Genomic DNA, 13,323 nt, shown 5'->3' with positions numbered 1-13,323 from the left:
GGGATGGTTCCTCGACGGTGCTGTCCGCAATCGCCCAACACCAAAGGTAGATATATATTGCTATAATTGTTTATTACTATACAATTCTGATCAGGAAACAGTACGAGGCGCCCGGAGACGTCTGGGATCGCAGCGGCGCATTCGCATCGAGGCAGCAGCGCCACAATCGTGGTCAGTTTCTCACTCGATGCGCGGACCCAAACTGGGAACGTTCGCTGGCTGTGGCTGTACTCGAGTGGCGGCAGCAAAAAACAAGCAAGGGTTCTGTTTTCTCGGTATGCTGTCGCAATGACCAATAGTCGTGCGGTCCTTATCGTTTTTCTTGTCATCTTAGCGCTCCTGGGGGTGTGCTCGGGGCCAGCGAGTGCCACCTCGACGTTGCCGCTCGTGGAGCCCGTTTCCTTGACGCCGACGTTACTCGTGAGTTCGTTGCCGCAGCCGAGCCCGACACCATCAAACTGGCCACGAGACGATGAGCTGCTTTTGGTACGGTTAAATGTGAGCGCATCTTCCGGCAGCGTGAACGAGAACGATATGTTAAGGCTGGAAACCGGCCTGCAGCAGTTCATTCTGGGGCACTATCCGTCGGTGCACCACGCGCCGCCCGTGACGCTCACGAACTATGAGCCTCGGGTTCGGATTGCAGTATTTATGATTCAGGTACCTACACGAATCGCGAGCTCCGTCCGCATAGCGCTGACGGACTGGATTGACAGTGGTGCGCTGTCGCGAGCGGCGGCGGTGAACGTTACGCTCGTCGACGAGAACATTCCAGTGTATATGGCACCAAGTGCGTCGCCTACGCCCGACACCTTCCTGACTGGCCAGAAACAAGCGCGTCCGGTACCAACACCAGCAATGCCCTCGCCTGCCAGCAACTATTTGTACATGGAGGCGACGCTCTACATTCGTAATCTGACCTTGGGGGAGTTTACCAGCCTCTACAGCGAACAGCTGAAACGGTGGATGGCAAATAGCACAAACGGCATACTCGATGCCTCGCAGTTCTATCTGACGAACTTGTACGCAGGTTCCGTATACGCTACCTATACCGCAATTGTTCCTCGCGGGGTTGAAGCGGAGAACGCGACGCAGGGTCTCCAGAACTACGTCAATTCCGGTGCCATGAGCGGGACAGCTGGTGTACCGATTACACTCGTTGGCGGGACTGTTGAAACGCTGGGTGTCGCACCAACGACCAGCACGCTCCAGGGGCCAGGTTCGGGCACCGGAGGTGCTCCGCCCTGGGTCATCGCGGTGGCAACTGTGCTACCTGTGCTGGGCGCTTGTCTGCTGGGCAGCGGCGTTGGTGTCTGGTACCTGCGTCAGCGACGCCGCGAACGCGAAAAGGCCGCCAACGCCAAGCCTGCCAGCGACACCGACGTGGAACGAGCCTCGGGTCGGAGTCGATCCAGTGAGGAGCTCTTCCGACCCGAGCCTGTCCCCATGGACGAAGATATCGCCAATGATTCCGAAACGGGTGATACGACGCCAACGATTGCGGATTCACAGCAACAGCAACAACAGGCGAATACGGTCACGAGCGCCCTGGGAACACCACAACAGCGACGAGGTGCCGGTGGTGGTGATGGCGGTGGTGCCGGTGGCAGTAGTGGCAGCCTCCGGGGTCCATCGTCGCCAGCCTGGGCCCCCGTTCTAGTCGGTCATCGATGTACACAGCCTGATCCTGAGCAGTCGCTCGTGAGCGCTCGTCGTCGCTGGTGTATTGACGAGTCCGAGCTGCAGATTCTGGAACATATTGGGGCGGGGGGCTTTGGCTCGGTGCATCGAGCGCTCTGGCGAGGCACCGAGGTCGCAGTGAAACGCTCGCTTCTCGATCGAGCGCTGTCCGCGGAGGAACTCGACGAGTTTCTCGCCGAATGCGACATCATGGCAAACCTGCGTCACCCGTGCATCGTGCAGTTCTTCGGTGCTGTGGTAGCACCACCGAACCTCTGCATCGTTATCGAGTTGATGCCGCGTGGGAGCCTCTTTGACCTGCTGCACACGCCTGCAGACCCGTCGCGCCGCGTGCGGCTACCCTGGCGTCGGCGCCTAGCCATGATGCAGGACGCTGCTCGTGGCATGACGTATCTTCACGCTTGCCATCCACCGATCATCCATCGGGATCTCAAGTCCATGAACTGCCTCGTTAGCGAGAACTGGCGGGTGAAAATCTCGGACTTTGGGCTCTCCCGTGCGAAACATCGAACGTTTCTCACGAGTCGCATTGCCGGAGGCACGCCCGAATGGACCGCTCCCGAAGTCATTCGTAACGAACCGCACAACGAGAAGTGCGACGTGTATTCTTTTGGTGTGGTCGCCTGGGAGGTGATCACCAGACGCATTCCGTTTGCTGGTCTACAGCCGATGCAGGTGCTGGTGGCGGTGGCTTTTCAAGGACTTTGCCTGAGTATGCCGCTGGTGCCTGCCGGCAAGCAGCACGAGGATAAGCGCGCGTATGTACAGCTCGTGAATCGTTGTCTACAGGAGCAGCCACAGAAGCGACCCTCGATGGCAGAGGTGTACCAGGAACTGGTGCGTATTGATCGGGAACTGCGGCTGCGACTGGAATCGGCGGGTACGCCTCAGTATCCACCAGGGCGAAACGCGACGGTATCGCCAACCACAGGCACGACTGCACTGGAGCATTGTTCCGCAGCGGGTATCGCGGATGCCGGCTCTGCGGACCCGAGTGCGCTCACCGGAACGGAGACGACGACAACGACAACAGGGCGTACCGCGCTTGTGCGCAGGTACTCGCCACCGCTCTCCCTGGCGCCACTGGACATGTCGAAACTGCCACCCGCTCTCTGAATGCGTCAGGCGCGCTGATCTAGAGCGCCTCTCAACAGAGGCGTCGTTGTTGCTGTTGCTTCCGCGATCTGCTGGCTAGGGGGCTACGGAGAAGCCGTCCAGGTCGGGCACGAAATGCCCCCCGCGAAGCAGCATAGCACAGCATAGCGGGAACTGCCTCTGCGAGGTTCAGCAGCCGCGGTATCACTGGACCAACCGAAACGCTACGCTCGAGGATGAACGCGATTCCAGGATTGAGGCACCCGAGAGCGTTTGCTGAGCAACGGAGGTTTCGTTCTGAGTCACCGGCAGCATTGGCGTATCGGGCTGAGCATCGGTGTCGATGCAGCCAAGCAACACCAGGGACATCCGCCTGACGCGACCTCGCAGCAGGTGCCCGCTGAGGCCGCTTCTCAGCGTTTCGTACGCGTATCCAAGGCTGCCTCTTGTTCATGAAAGGCACTGTCGAGGCGACGTTACCAGGAGCCAGCTGTGCCGCAGTGTTTCGAATTTCGTTTCTGCGCTAGTACCGGGATCGTAGACTGGTGCCGCACACCACACTCGAAACCTAGTTCGAGTCGAATACACCTCGCTGATGCAACCTGCAATGAGCGCAGTGCCAGCTACGACGATGACGACAACAGCAACAAGAGCACTGCGGCGAGCGCATGCTCACTAGTCAGCGTCACGCTGCCAACGAAGGTGCCTGTAGCGCCTGTGTGTCTCAGCGCGTCTGAGACTCGCGTTTCCGACGCTTCTGGCACGTTCACATAGCCTACGTGTCTGGAACAGATCGAAGCACGGGCTAGCGTATCCATCGGAGGTGCTGCTGCTTGGCATGATGCGGTGACAGCGTTGCGGCCTTAACCGGCTCGAGATGATGGACGTGTACGCTTTCCTGGGTCAGAGACGCGAAACGAACTCGGGCACCTATTCGAGCGACTGGTAAGTTTTCGTTCAAAAGCGGTTTATGATCCGGTTGAGGTAGACTGTACGATCTGGTTTGATTTTTGTTTAAAAACTGGATATCAGCAGGGACGCAGCCGGCACCGCCAACACAGTGATACGCGAGCGGTGTTGCCGCTTACCTGCGAAGCACCAGGTCCTGTTTGCGCTCGCTGGGAGAGCCACGCCCGCAACCTCAACACGTACATATCAACGCATACGCGTACTAATAGACGTGGAAACAGACAGACAAACAGGCGAACAGGATGACGCTGTGCTTCCGCTACTTATAAAAATTCAATGCCTTCGTACTTGTGCTCACCGACTGGCGTATCGGCCAAGAGGACGCGACCATCGTCGACCTGGAACACTGTCAGATACGTTCGATACACACCCTCGTCCTCGTGTTCGATCGTTCGCAACGCAATGGCAAGCCGGTCACCGGTAAACGGCAGAAACTTCACAGACGAGAAGCCGCGCTCACCATCGACACGAACATTCAGGTGTTTGAGCTGAATGCTCTGAAAGTTCTCATCTGCTAAAAGATAACCATTCCAACCGCGAAATTCGTTTGCTCGTTCATCATATGGCTCGACGCTGAACCGTCGTGGAAGAAAGAGCCACTGGGAGCGTCGTTCACTCCAGACAACCGCTTCGTGTTCCAGGTAGCCCGGAAATGCGGTGCCCGCTGCTCGACGTAGCCGTTCATAACGGTTCGTCCAGTTGAGGTGCTCCACGAACGCTACACCATCTGGAGCGATGCGTTTCACCCAGAGCGCATCGTCGTTCACCACATGAGTGCCGTTGTGTGCATCCGTGGTTTCGCGGCCGTGTCCGCCAATGAATAGTGCACCATGCTGAACGGTCATCCACTCCGCTTTGAAACCTTTCGCGTGTTCACCGTCACCGGTAGCGAGCACGTAACGCGATGCTACATAGGGTTTCGGTAAGCGAGCGTTCAGAATTTCGTACACGATGCCGGTGCGATCGCAGGGCGTCAGATAACGTCCTCGCCAGTAAACGAGTTCGCTGAGTTCCATACCGCGTCCGGCCTCGCTCAGTTGCGTTGTCAAGCGAACACCGGGAGCAGGCTCGTGCCAGCGGATAGTCCAAACACCTTCAGCTGATCGGTTTCCACGAGCGTCGTGTACACGGTATTCCAGTTCACCTCGACGGAAATACGCAATCCACTCGCTTTTGGATGCTTTCGAGCGGTGAGGTACGGCAGACAATCGATCCATGTCCGTGATAACCCCGAAAACAAACGGTCCCCATGGTCTGTCGGGTCGATACATGTCCCGGTTTCTATAGTCATGCCCATGATTTCCTAAGAAACTGCTGTGATGCAGCAGGTGATTCACCGAGTAGTCCAGCAGAAGGCCAATACAACACAGGGCGAGAAGCCAGTACAGGAGGCCACGCAGCGAGCGTTGTCGCAGCCATTCGACAATGCTCGTCGAGGGAGGCGTTCCGTTCGTACCTGAAAGCGATGTAGCCGAACCAGATGGCAACGAACTCGCCGCAGAGCTCGCCGCAAAACCGAGACCCAGGGACCAGAGGCCCCGACGCTCCTTGTCGTTCTCGTCGGCATCGTCCAGGAGCGAACGACCAGTTTCAAGGTCGACACTGCTCTGCCGGCTACTGGCCGTCGGAAGAGAGTTCGAACTTCCCCTATAACCGCTTTGGTGTCGATCATGGGCACTGCCAACCATCTCTGACCAACGAGAACGCGACACTCGCCGCTCGCTGGGACGTACTGCACCTCGACCGTAACCGCCGCTGTCGCTGTCCAGAGAGCCGGCAGAGACTGAACGGGAGCCTCTTTGAAAGGACTTGCCCTGCGGTATTAGCATAAACTATACATAAAGCAAGCCCTCTGGCGGTTCACGTCTGAGCCTCGCCCTCTGACAGTGCACCAGCTGAGACACACTTGCCCTAACGCGTTGGCTGCGTAACCGTCAAGCGGCGATAGGACATGTCGCGCGCTCGTGCTCGTGGGGCGCTCCAAGAATGCCTTGGGGTAGCGCGTTACTTGAGGAAAGCTAGGGCAGCGATCTGAAAATGACAGGGTTGCAAGCACACGTGCCTGAGCAGGTGACACTCGGACACAGTAGAACGCTGATGTCTAGTGGTACGTTACTAAAGATCTGAAAATGACAGGGTTGCAAGCACACGTGCCTGAGCAGGTGACACTCGGACCCAGTAGAACGCTGATGTCTAGTGGTACGTTACTAAAGATCTGAAAATGACAGGGTTGCAAGCACACGTGCCTGAGCAGGTGACACTCGGACCCAGTAGAACGCTGATGACTAGTGGTACGTTACCAAAGATCTGAAAATGACAGGGTTGCAAGCACACGTGCCTGAGCAGGTGACACTCGGACCCAGTAGAACGCTGATGACTAGTGGTACGGTACCAAAGATCTGAAAATGACAGGGTTGCAAGCACACGTGCCTAAGCAGGTGACATTCGGACCCAGTAGAACGCTGATGACTAGTGGTACGTTACCAAAGATCTGAAAATGACAGGGTTGCAAGCACACGTGCCTGAGCAGGTGACACTCGGACCCAGTAGAACGCTGATGACTAGTGGTACGGTACCAAAGATCTGAAAATGACAGGGTTGCAAGCACACGTGCCTGAGCAGGTGACACTCGGACCCAGTAGAACGCTGATGTCTAGTGGTACGTTACTAAAGATCTGAAAATGACAGGGTTGCAAGCACACGTGCCTGAGCAGGTGACATTCGGACCCAGTAGAACGCTGATGACTAGTGGTACGGTACTAAAGATCTGAAAATGACAGGGTTGCAAGCACACGTGCCTGAGCAGGTGACACTCGGACCCAGTAGAACGCTGATGACTAGTGGCAGTGGGACGTCTGGCGTGTGCCTCTTGCAACTGGTTGGTGTTTTGCAGGACAGCATAACGAATTAACAGTAATACGAGCGCCGGCGGGAGGTGTTCCCGATGTCACCTCGGCTTGCTGTTGTCTTTTGCAGGAGTCAGATGAGCGTCGCTGTGCTGGATAGCGACGCACTGAAGCTGCGGCAGCGAACAGACGCACTGGGCGTCTTCGCAGAAGCGGCAATACCACCTGTGCTGTGCAAACCGGAAGCTGTGGTGGATGCTTTGCTTTCATCACGCGGTGCTGTGCTACGTTTAACGCTGCCTGTTACGGTCTGGATCCTGGTGATTCTGCGCTAGTGCTATACAAGCTGCTGCGTGTTCTTTTCCTTGACGGACAGGTATGCGCCTTGCAGATGCGTAACGCGTTGCGGGCCAACTGCATACCAGGCTGCGCTACGCTGGCTTGTGCACTGATCGGATGGCGTACCTTTATCCGATCCGTTTCAGTGAATAGAATAACTTTTCTTTCTGGGGTGTTTCTGTAGCGGATGCCGGTTTCACGAGCGATGCGGCGTGCTCTTCCTTGATCAAGCGTGGGTGTTCTACGTGACGGTTGGCCCTGCTGCCGTGTGCTCTCGCAAGCAGTAGCGCAACGAGTGTGCCTTCATCGTGACTGTGCTGTACTTTGCATGCAATCACTCGTGTGGGGCGGAAGCGTCCTGCTGTATGCTTGGATAACGAGAGCCGTGAACCAGCTGTGTTGGCCCTGGGGCGCTCACTTGCCGGTACCAGAAGCTGTTGAGGTTTGTAACGCTGCGCTTGCAGTGACATCCACGCAGGTGTCGTTTGCAGACCTCGTCCTAGACAAATCAAATGCTGACGCTGTTTGCCGTATAAAGTCATCTATTTTCCCGAGTAACTCATGCAGAGGCGCAGCGCTTTCGAACATGAAGAATCGGAACCTTGGATAACTCGCGATCCGATGCGGGGCAAGAGCAAACAAGCGCGCTTTTCGAGTCGATTCGCCGGACAAGGCCTCGGTACGCTGTGAAACTTATTCGTCAAAGTGCTCTGCTCTTGTACAGGGAGGTGGTGTGAGCGTCGACGCATGCGTTTCGCGCTGAAATATACCTACAAGATGTTCCCGAGAACGCATGCAGTAGCAGCAGCAGCAGCTATCGTCTGGGTGTCGCGAGCCTGCAGCATGCCTCCCGGCCAGTCGAGGACATGTGCAGCGCTCGAACTCCTTCGCCCCGGGAGATGCGGTGTTCGTACAAGCTTTTCGCAGACATTGATATGGCAAGCAAGATTCGAGAGCCTTGACTCGTGTCCATGCATCTGTGGCTGGTTATCAGGTTTTGCACGTTTTTCTGTAGCTGAAATGTCCAGAGCAACATCATTGTGGCAACCAGCGCGTCGTCGTCATCATCATCATGGTGCACGCGCCCAGACCAGCCTGAGCTTCCGACGGAATGGGCCTCGTAACGCAGGTGCGCACTGTAAGGTTTGGGACTCCTGCCACTGTCTCCGATACCAGCCGCTGCGGAATTCTTGTGCAAATGCTACGTTTTCGTCTCTCTCGATTCATCGGCTTTCCAGACGCCTGTCTCTCGCGTGCCTCCGGCCCCCTTATCATCAGTCGAAGGGTATTGATGGATACGTTCCAGTCCCGAATTCGCCGCGTATGGATGCTGTCGACGCATTTCATGCAGAAGCAGTAGTTCCAATCTACGCGTCGCTTGCAATATGCATCTTCGATATAGATAGCCTCGGAGCGCGCTTCGCAGCGAAAACACTTGACGCTGGTCAGATGTTCTAATACATAAACCGCACCTTCTGCTCCTCCGAGCGTCGTCCTATGGCAGGTGAACGCTTGCTTCACATCCCGGTACATGCCTTTGACGGCTACAGAGGGCTCTGGTTGGTGTCTTCATTCGTTGGCGCCTCTGGTGCCTTCCACGGCAATTCCTGGCTTGTTCCGGGCGATGCCTTCGATGCGTAACCTGTAAGCGGCACACGCAAAAGCACGATGTTCCATTTGATAAAGAATCTTTTTGGAACGTGGTGTTTCCCATGATGAAACAAGCCGCGCAAGGAGAATCCAGGCTAGACACGAGATCGAGATTTCTCGATCCGTCTACGCCTTTTTCGTGGATGGTGGTGGTGACTTGCGCTCCACCAGAAGCAGTCGCTTCGATGACTCAAGCGCGCGTCCTTGACCTATTCCAGATGTCTACCGAGCAGACGGGGGCCTCCAGAAGCGCCCCGCGTCAGAAATGCCACGCTGCTGCGGAATGTCGTCCGTGGATATGTACGAGGATCCAAGCAGGTGTGGCTCGAAAAGGCATCGATGATTCGACGAGACACGTTCAGTGAACGATCGATATGAGCTGGTGAACAAATTGCCGAGACATGACGTCCAGTTTTGTTCGTCGTTCTTCCAGCAACACATGCGCCGTCATGAACCAGAAAGACAGAAAACTCGAAGCATGCGCGATTCGAGCACGCTCCACATCAAGAACGGAAAAGCCTGGGGCCTGTACCTATGCTCTGCATCACGATATCAGCTATTTTACGAACCGCTGTTCAAGAGCGTCATGAGTCATCTTGATTCCGGTGATGTATCGAACGCCAGCGCTCAAGGAGCGACACACAAGCACCCCGACAAATGACCTCCAAGCACCCTCCAACGACACCTAGATCCGTTACCCCTCATTGCAACTTGTCCAAGATTTTTGGAGAACCTAGGCTCCATACACGATTCCTACACCCAAATTCATTGCCCCACATGCACCAGACGTGACCATAGCAACCGACACGTGCAGCCTCCACTGCACCAGCACATAGGTATCCTACGCATCGTGTTACGGGCAGTCGATGATCGCTTGCGCAGCGGCAGCGGCGGCAGCAGCGCTGCATCGCGACCTCGACGTCCTCAATGTCCATATATGATCGATTATCTGGTGGTGCTCGTAGTGCTGGTCGCAGCTGACCCCTCCAAACCGGTGTCCGAAACGGAAGGCTTCTGTGCTATCAGGTTTCCGGGACAATCAAGCAGGCACTTGGGTGCTGGTACACTTGTCGTACGCTACTGGTCGCTTGTAGACTTCGTAACGACAAAGTGGTAGGTTTGTTCCGAGTGCTTGCGGGTACCTGCTTTATACAGGTTCAAGGTGCGCGCGAACAGCACCCGTCGATACACGAGGACGTCAGCGGTGCTTTGTGGAACTTGACGCTGCATGTGTGATGCCCGCGTATCCTCCTTCAGAAACTAGTGGAGAGGAGTGTCCGTGGCTTGCTTTGAGCAGCTCCCCGTTGCTCGAAGCGGGGCGGGAGGTGAACGCGCATCCGCCACCGGGACGTACACCAGCGCTCGCAGTGGCTGCAGCGCAGGGCGCGACACAGCGCCCCATACTGGTATGGTACCGGGGGCACGACCTCCGAATAGATGATCATGCTGCCTTCTGTGCGGCTGCAGAAACGGGTATGCCGGTGGTTCCTGTGTACGTTTGGAACCCGCAACTGCCGTGGATGAGTAAACCTGGCAGAGCAGGGCGCTGGCGGCTGCGAGAGTCGCTGCTGGCGCTGGACCGGGAGTTCGCGCACCGCTACGGCGAAGATGCGCGGCTGGTGGTTCTGCAGGGGAGCCTCGTGGAAAGCATTGTGGAGCTGGCGCGGGAAACGAATGCGAGCGCAGTCTACTTCAACCGCTGCTACGATATCGGTGCCGCAGAAGTGGACCGAACGTTGGAACAACGCCTTGCTGTTTGGAATGTTGAACTCGTTAGCTTCAAATCGGAACTTCTTGTGGAGCCGTGGGAGCTTGCTCAAGACAACGGTGAGCCATTCAATGAGTTTCACCCCTTCATGGAAAAGTGGCTCGCTTTCCCGAAACCGCCCCCACCTGTAGCAGCGCCATTGAGGCTGCAGACGCTGCCTGGTTTACGGCAACGCGTTTCCCATGTCGAGATTCATGAGCTGGAGCTGGTCTCTGATCTCAGTCCGGAATGGTGTGCCCAGATGGAATGCATGTGGCCGCTTGTCGGTGAGCGAGCAGCGTGGATTACGTTGTCAAGGTTTCTCCGAGAGCGTTATCCCAAATTCGGGCGTCGAGAGTCTCGTTGTGCGCTCGACGGCACGAGCCGCCTCTCCATGCATGTTCGTTTCGGTGAGATTAGCCCGCGGCAGCTGTATGCAGCAATCATGGCTGACATCGTGTCGGACGCGCCTAGCGCGCTTTCCCTAGGGAATGGAATACCAGCGCATTCGAGGGAGCAGAACGGTTACCTGGAGTCGCCACACCGAATCAGTGCAACACCTCACTCCATGGATGCTACTGCTATTGCTACTGCTACTGCTGCAGTTCCCGGTTATCAGCCGCAGCGAGCGCCGATGTTTCCGCTTCGGGTTCAAGTGAACCGACCACGAGGCTCCAGTGGCACGACCTACTTTCTCTACGATCATGAGGATGACGACGACGACGATAATAATAATAATAATGGTGATGAAGCAGATGACAACGACGACGGAGGTCGTGGTGGTACCGATCAAGCGGCTCCAAGGAGCACACGGCATGCGCTCCTGAACCGTGAGCGTCACGCTACAGCAGGCGAGGCGCTCGCGGCAAACACACGTACCCACACCGATGCAGCAGATGCACAACAGACCATCAGCGCGGTGAAGGCGTTCCTGAAAAACATGTGCCTCCGAGAATTCGCGTATCACCTGCTCTTTCACAATCCACAGGCCTTCGAAGAGCCGCTACTGCCCGAATTCCGCGCCTTTCCTTGGCGCTGGAACGATCAGAGCATGCTCGAGGTTTGGCGAAGCGGCCAAACCGGGTATCCCATCATTGACGCAGCGATTCGGGAGTTGCGTACCACTGGATACCTGCATAATCGCATTCGTTTCATGATCGCCGGCTTCCTGACCAAGTACCTTCTCATTCCGTGGCAGCATGGTCTCCGCTTTCTTTACGATCATGTTCTCGACGGGGACATAGCCTGTCAGACGCTCGGGTGGCAGTGGACGGCAGGCTGCCACACCGATGCGTTCCCGTTTGCGTGTATCGTCAATCCGATCACGTTTGGGCTCAGAGAAGATCCCCATGGTGAGTACGTGAAGCGCTGGGTACCCGAATTGGCCGCACTGCCTACGTGTTACGTCCATCGTCCGTGGCGAGCGCCAGCTTCAGTGCTTGCGCAAGCGGGTATCGCGCTGGGCTCTTGCTATGCGCATCCGGTGGTGGACTCGCGGACGGCTCGAGCGCGAGCACTCGACTCCATGGACCTCATGCGGCGTGTATTTGTACTGCGACAACCAACCCGATCCCTGTGGTCTTTAATTGATCTGCAACAGCCGCAGTTGTGGCTTGAGCAATCTGCATCGGATTCGGACGATTCCGGGATGGAAACGTTCTCTTTCACGAATGGAACGCCATACGCACTTCATGATCGCTTTTCAAGGGGCTCAACGACCATCATTGAGGAGCTCGCCCCGACCGTCGAGCACAACGCTCTTCAGTCGCTTTCCTATGGTAACCACAGTCGTCGAGCATTCGGCATTGGCAGTGTACATACAGCAGCAGCGTTGGTGCCAGAAAGCCGACAACGACAACGACGAGGCTACGCGCCCTCCTGGATCGAACGTGCGGACGCAGGAGCGTCTGAAGTTGGTGCGATGCAGCCTGGCGGACGCTCTTCGGGGTCGTCTTCGCAACTGAGTGTAGTGCGTCCCGAGCAACTCAATGAGTTTCTCCGCTGGGTAACTGGTCCAGAGGATGCTGCCGCCAACCAGGAACAAGCATCGGCAACGGCAAACGAGCAGTTGCGAGCATGGAATGACCCGCTGGAGCGTGTCCAGACTGCGGACATTGGTCGGGAGCTCTCGCCTATCACGACGAGTGCGCAGAGCGTGACCCTGGAACCAGCGCAGCCACAGAAACGGCGACGTGGAGGCCAGCGCAATCCTACGCGAGCGAGCATGCTCGGTGTAGCGGAACGCGAAGAGATATTGGCAGCGATAGCGCTGCAACCTAACCAACCGTTTCACTGCTTCGCGCGCTTCCTGATGCAGCACTATCGTTTCACACCGAATACGGTTTTCGGACCACATACGGACTTTGTTCGCTTGCGCGCGCTCAAAGCAGAGTTAGCTGCTGCAGGAACATCTTGCGAGGATTCGACGACCTCCGAAAGGAGCCGCTCGTATGAACGACAGAAAAGCCGTTGCCTCGGTCACGTTTTAACTGTTGCGAAAATGAAGCACTTTCTGCGGAATACGCTTGGACTAGAGGTCACTGGCCAGTGGGATCGTCGAGCGCACGGCGGGGTGCGAGGTCCGTACGCCTACGGCCTCACGCGCTGCCCAGCGAGCGACGACAAGCGCAGATGATTGTTTCACGACAAGCATAGAAACACACCGATAGACAGACGTGCATTGACAAAGACAGGTGCTTCATCGGCGAGCTTCGCTTTGTACTGATCTCGATGTGCATGAATCATCACATAAAAGCAAGTGTGGGAGTCGCTTTGTGTACGCTTGTGACGAGGCGCTTGCTGTGCACCTGGTGTCCCTTGAATACCCGGTTGCAGGGGGCATACCCGCATCGGCGACGCAACTGCAGTTTTCGCGAGCGTGCTGTGACAGGGCCAGCTTGGGCTTGCCACTTGGATGTTTGCATGCGGAACATTGGTGTATATGCTGTTTCCAGTTCATCGGAAGAAAAATCGGGT

At 56.6% G+C, this 13,323-nt stretch overlaps 3 protein-coding genes and 2 non-coding genes across 5 annotated transcripts; 3 read left to right on the top strand and 2 right to left on the bottom strand.

Annotated features, from left to right (window-relative positions):
- Nucleotides 1-288: 288 nt before the first annotated feature.
- On the top strand, nucleotides 289-2,817 carry CYME_CMQ457C (Raf-related MAP kinase kinase kinase, delta-type; the record flags this gene model as incomplete). Its single annotated transcript, XM_005538261.1, has 1 exon — nucleotides 289-2,817. One exon carries the CDS (start codon nucleotides 289-291, stop codon nucleotides 2,815-2,817), a length of 2,529 nt encoding a protein of 842 aa, XP_005538318.1.
- A 1,211-nt stretch (nucleotides 2,818-4,028) lies between these two features.
- CYME_CMQ456C (probable apyrase) lies at nucleotides 4,029-5,594 on the bottom strand (the record flags this gene model as incomplete). The annotated part of the gene is made up of 1 exon (XM_005538260.1): nucleotides 4,029-5,594. One exon carries the CDS (start codon nucleotides 5,592-5,594, stop codon nucleotides 4,029-4,031), a length of 1,566 nt encoding a protein of 521 aa, XP_005538317.1.
- A 153-nt stretch (nucleotides 5,595-5,747) lies between these two features.
- CYME_CMQ455T lies at nucleotides 5,748-7,465 on the top strand. Its single transcript, XR_002461590.1, has one exon. It is a non-coding gene; the product is annotated as a hypothetical transcript (transcript).
- Nucleotides 6,235-9,455, bottom strand: CYME_CMQ454T. Its single transcript, XR_002461589.1, has one exon. It is a non-coding gene; the product is annotated as a hypothetical transcript (transcript).
- Nucleotides 9,456-9,835: 380 nt separating this feature from the next.
- Nucleotides 9,836-12,982, top strand: CYME_CMQ453C (probable cryptochrome; the record flags this gene model as incomplete). The annotated part of the gene is made up of 1 exon (XM_005538259.1): nucleotides 9,836-12,982. The coding sequence occupies one exon, from the start codon at nucleotides 9,836-9,838 to the stop codon at nucleotides 12,980-12,982; it is 3,147 nt and encodes a 1,048-aa protein (XP_005538316.1).
- Between the last annotated feature and the right edge of the window lie 341 nt (nucleotides 12,983-13,323).

Source organism: Cyanidioschyzon merolae, chromosome 17 (genome assembly GCF_000091205.1).
Source record: "Cyanidioschyzon merolae strain 10D DNA, chromosome 17, complete genome".
NCBI classification, from domain to species: Eukaryota; Rhodophyta; class Bangiophyceae; order Cyanidiales; family Cyanidiaceae; genus Cyanidioschyzon; species Cyanidioschyzon merolae.
This window is presented reverse-complemented; position numbering and strand designations above follow the sequence as displayed.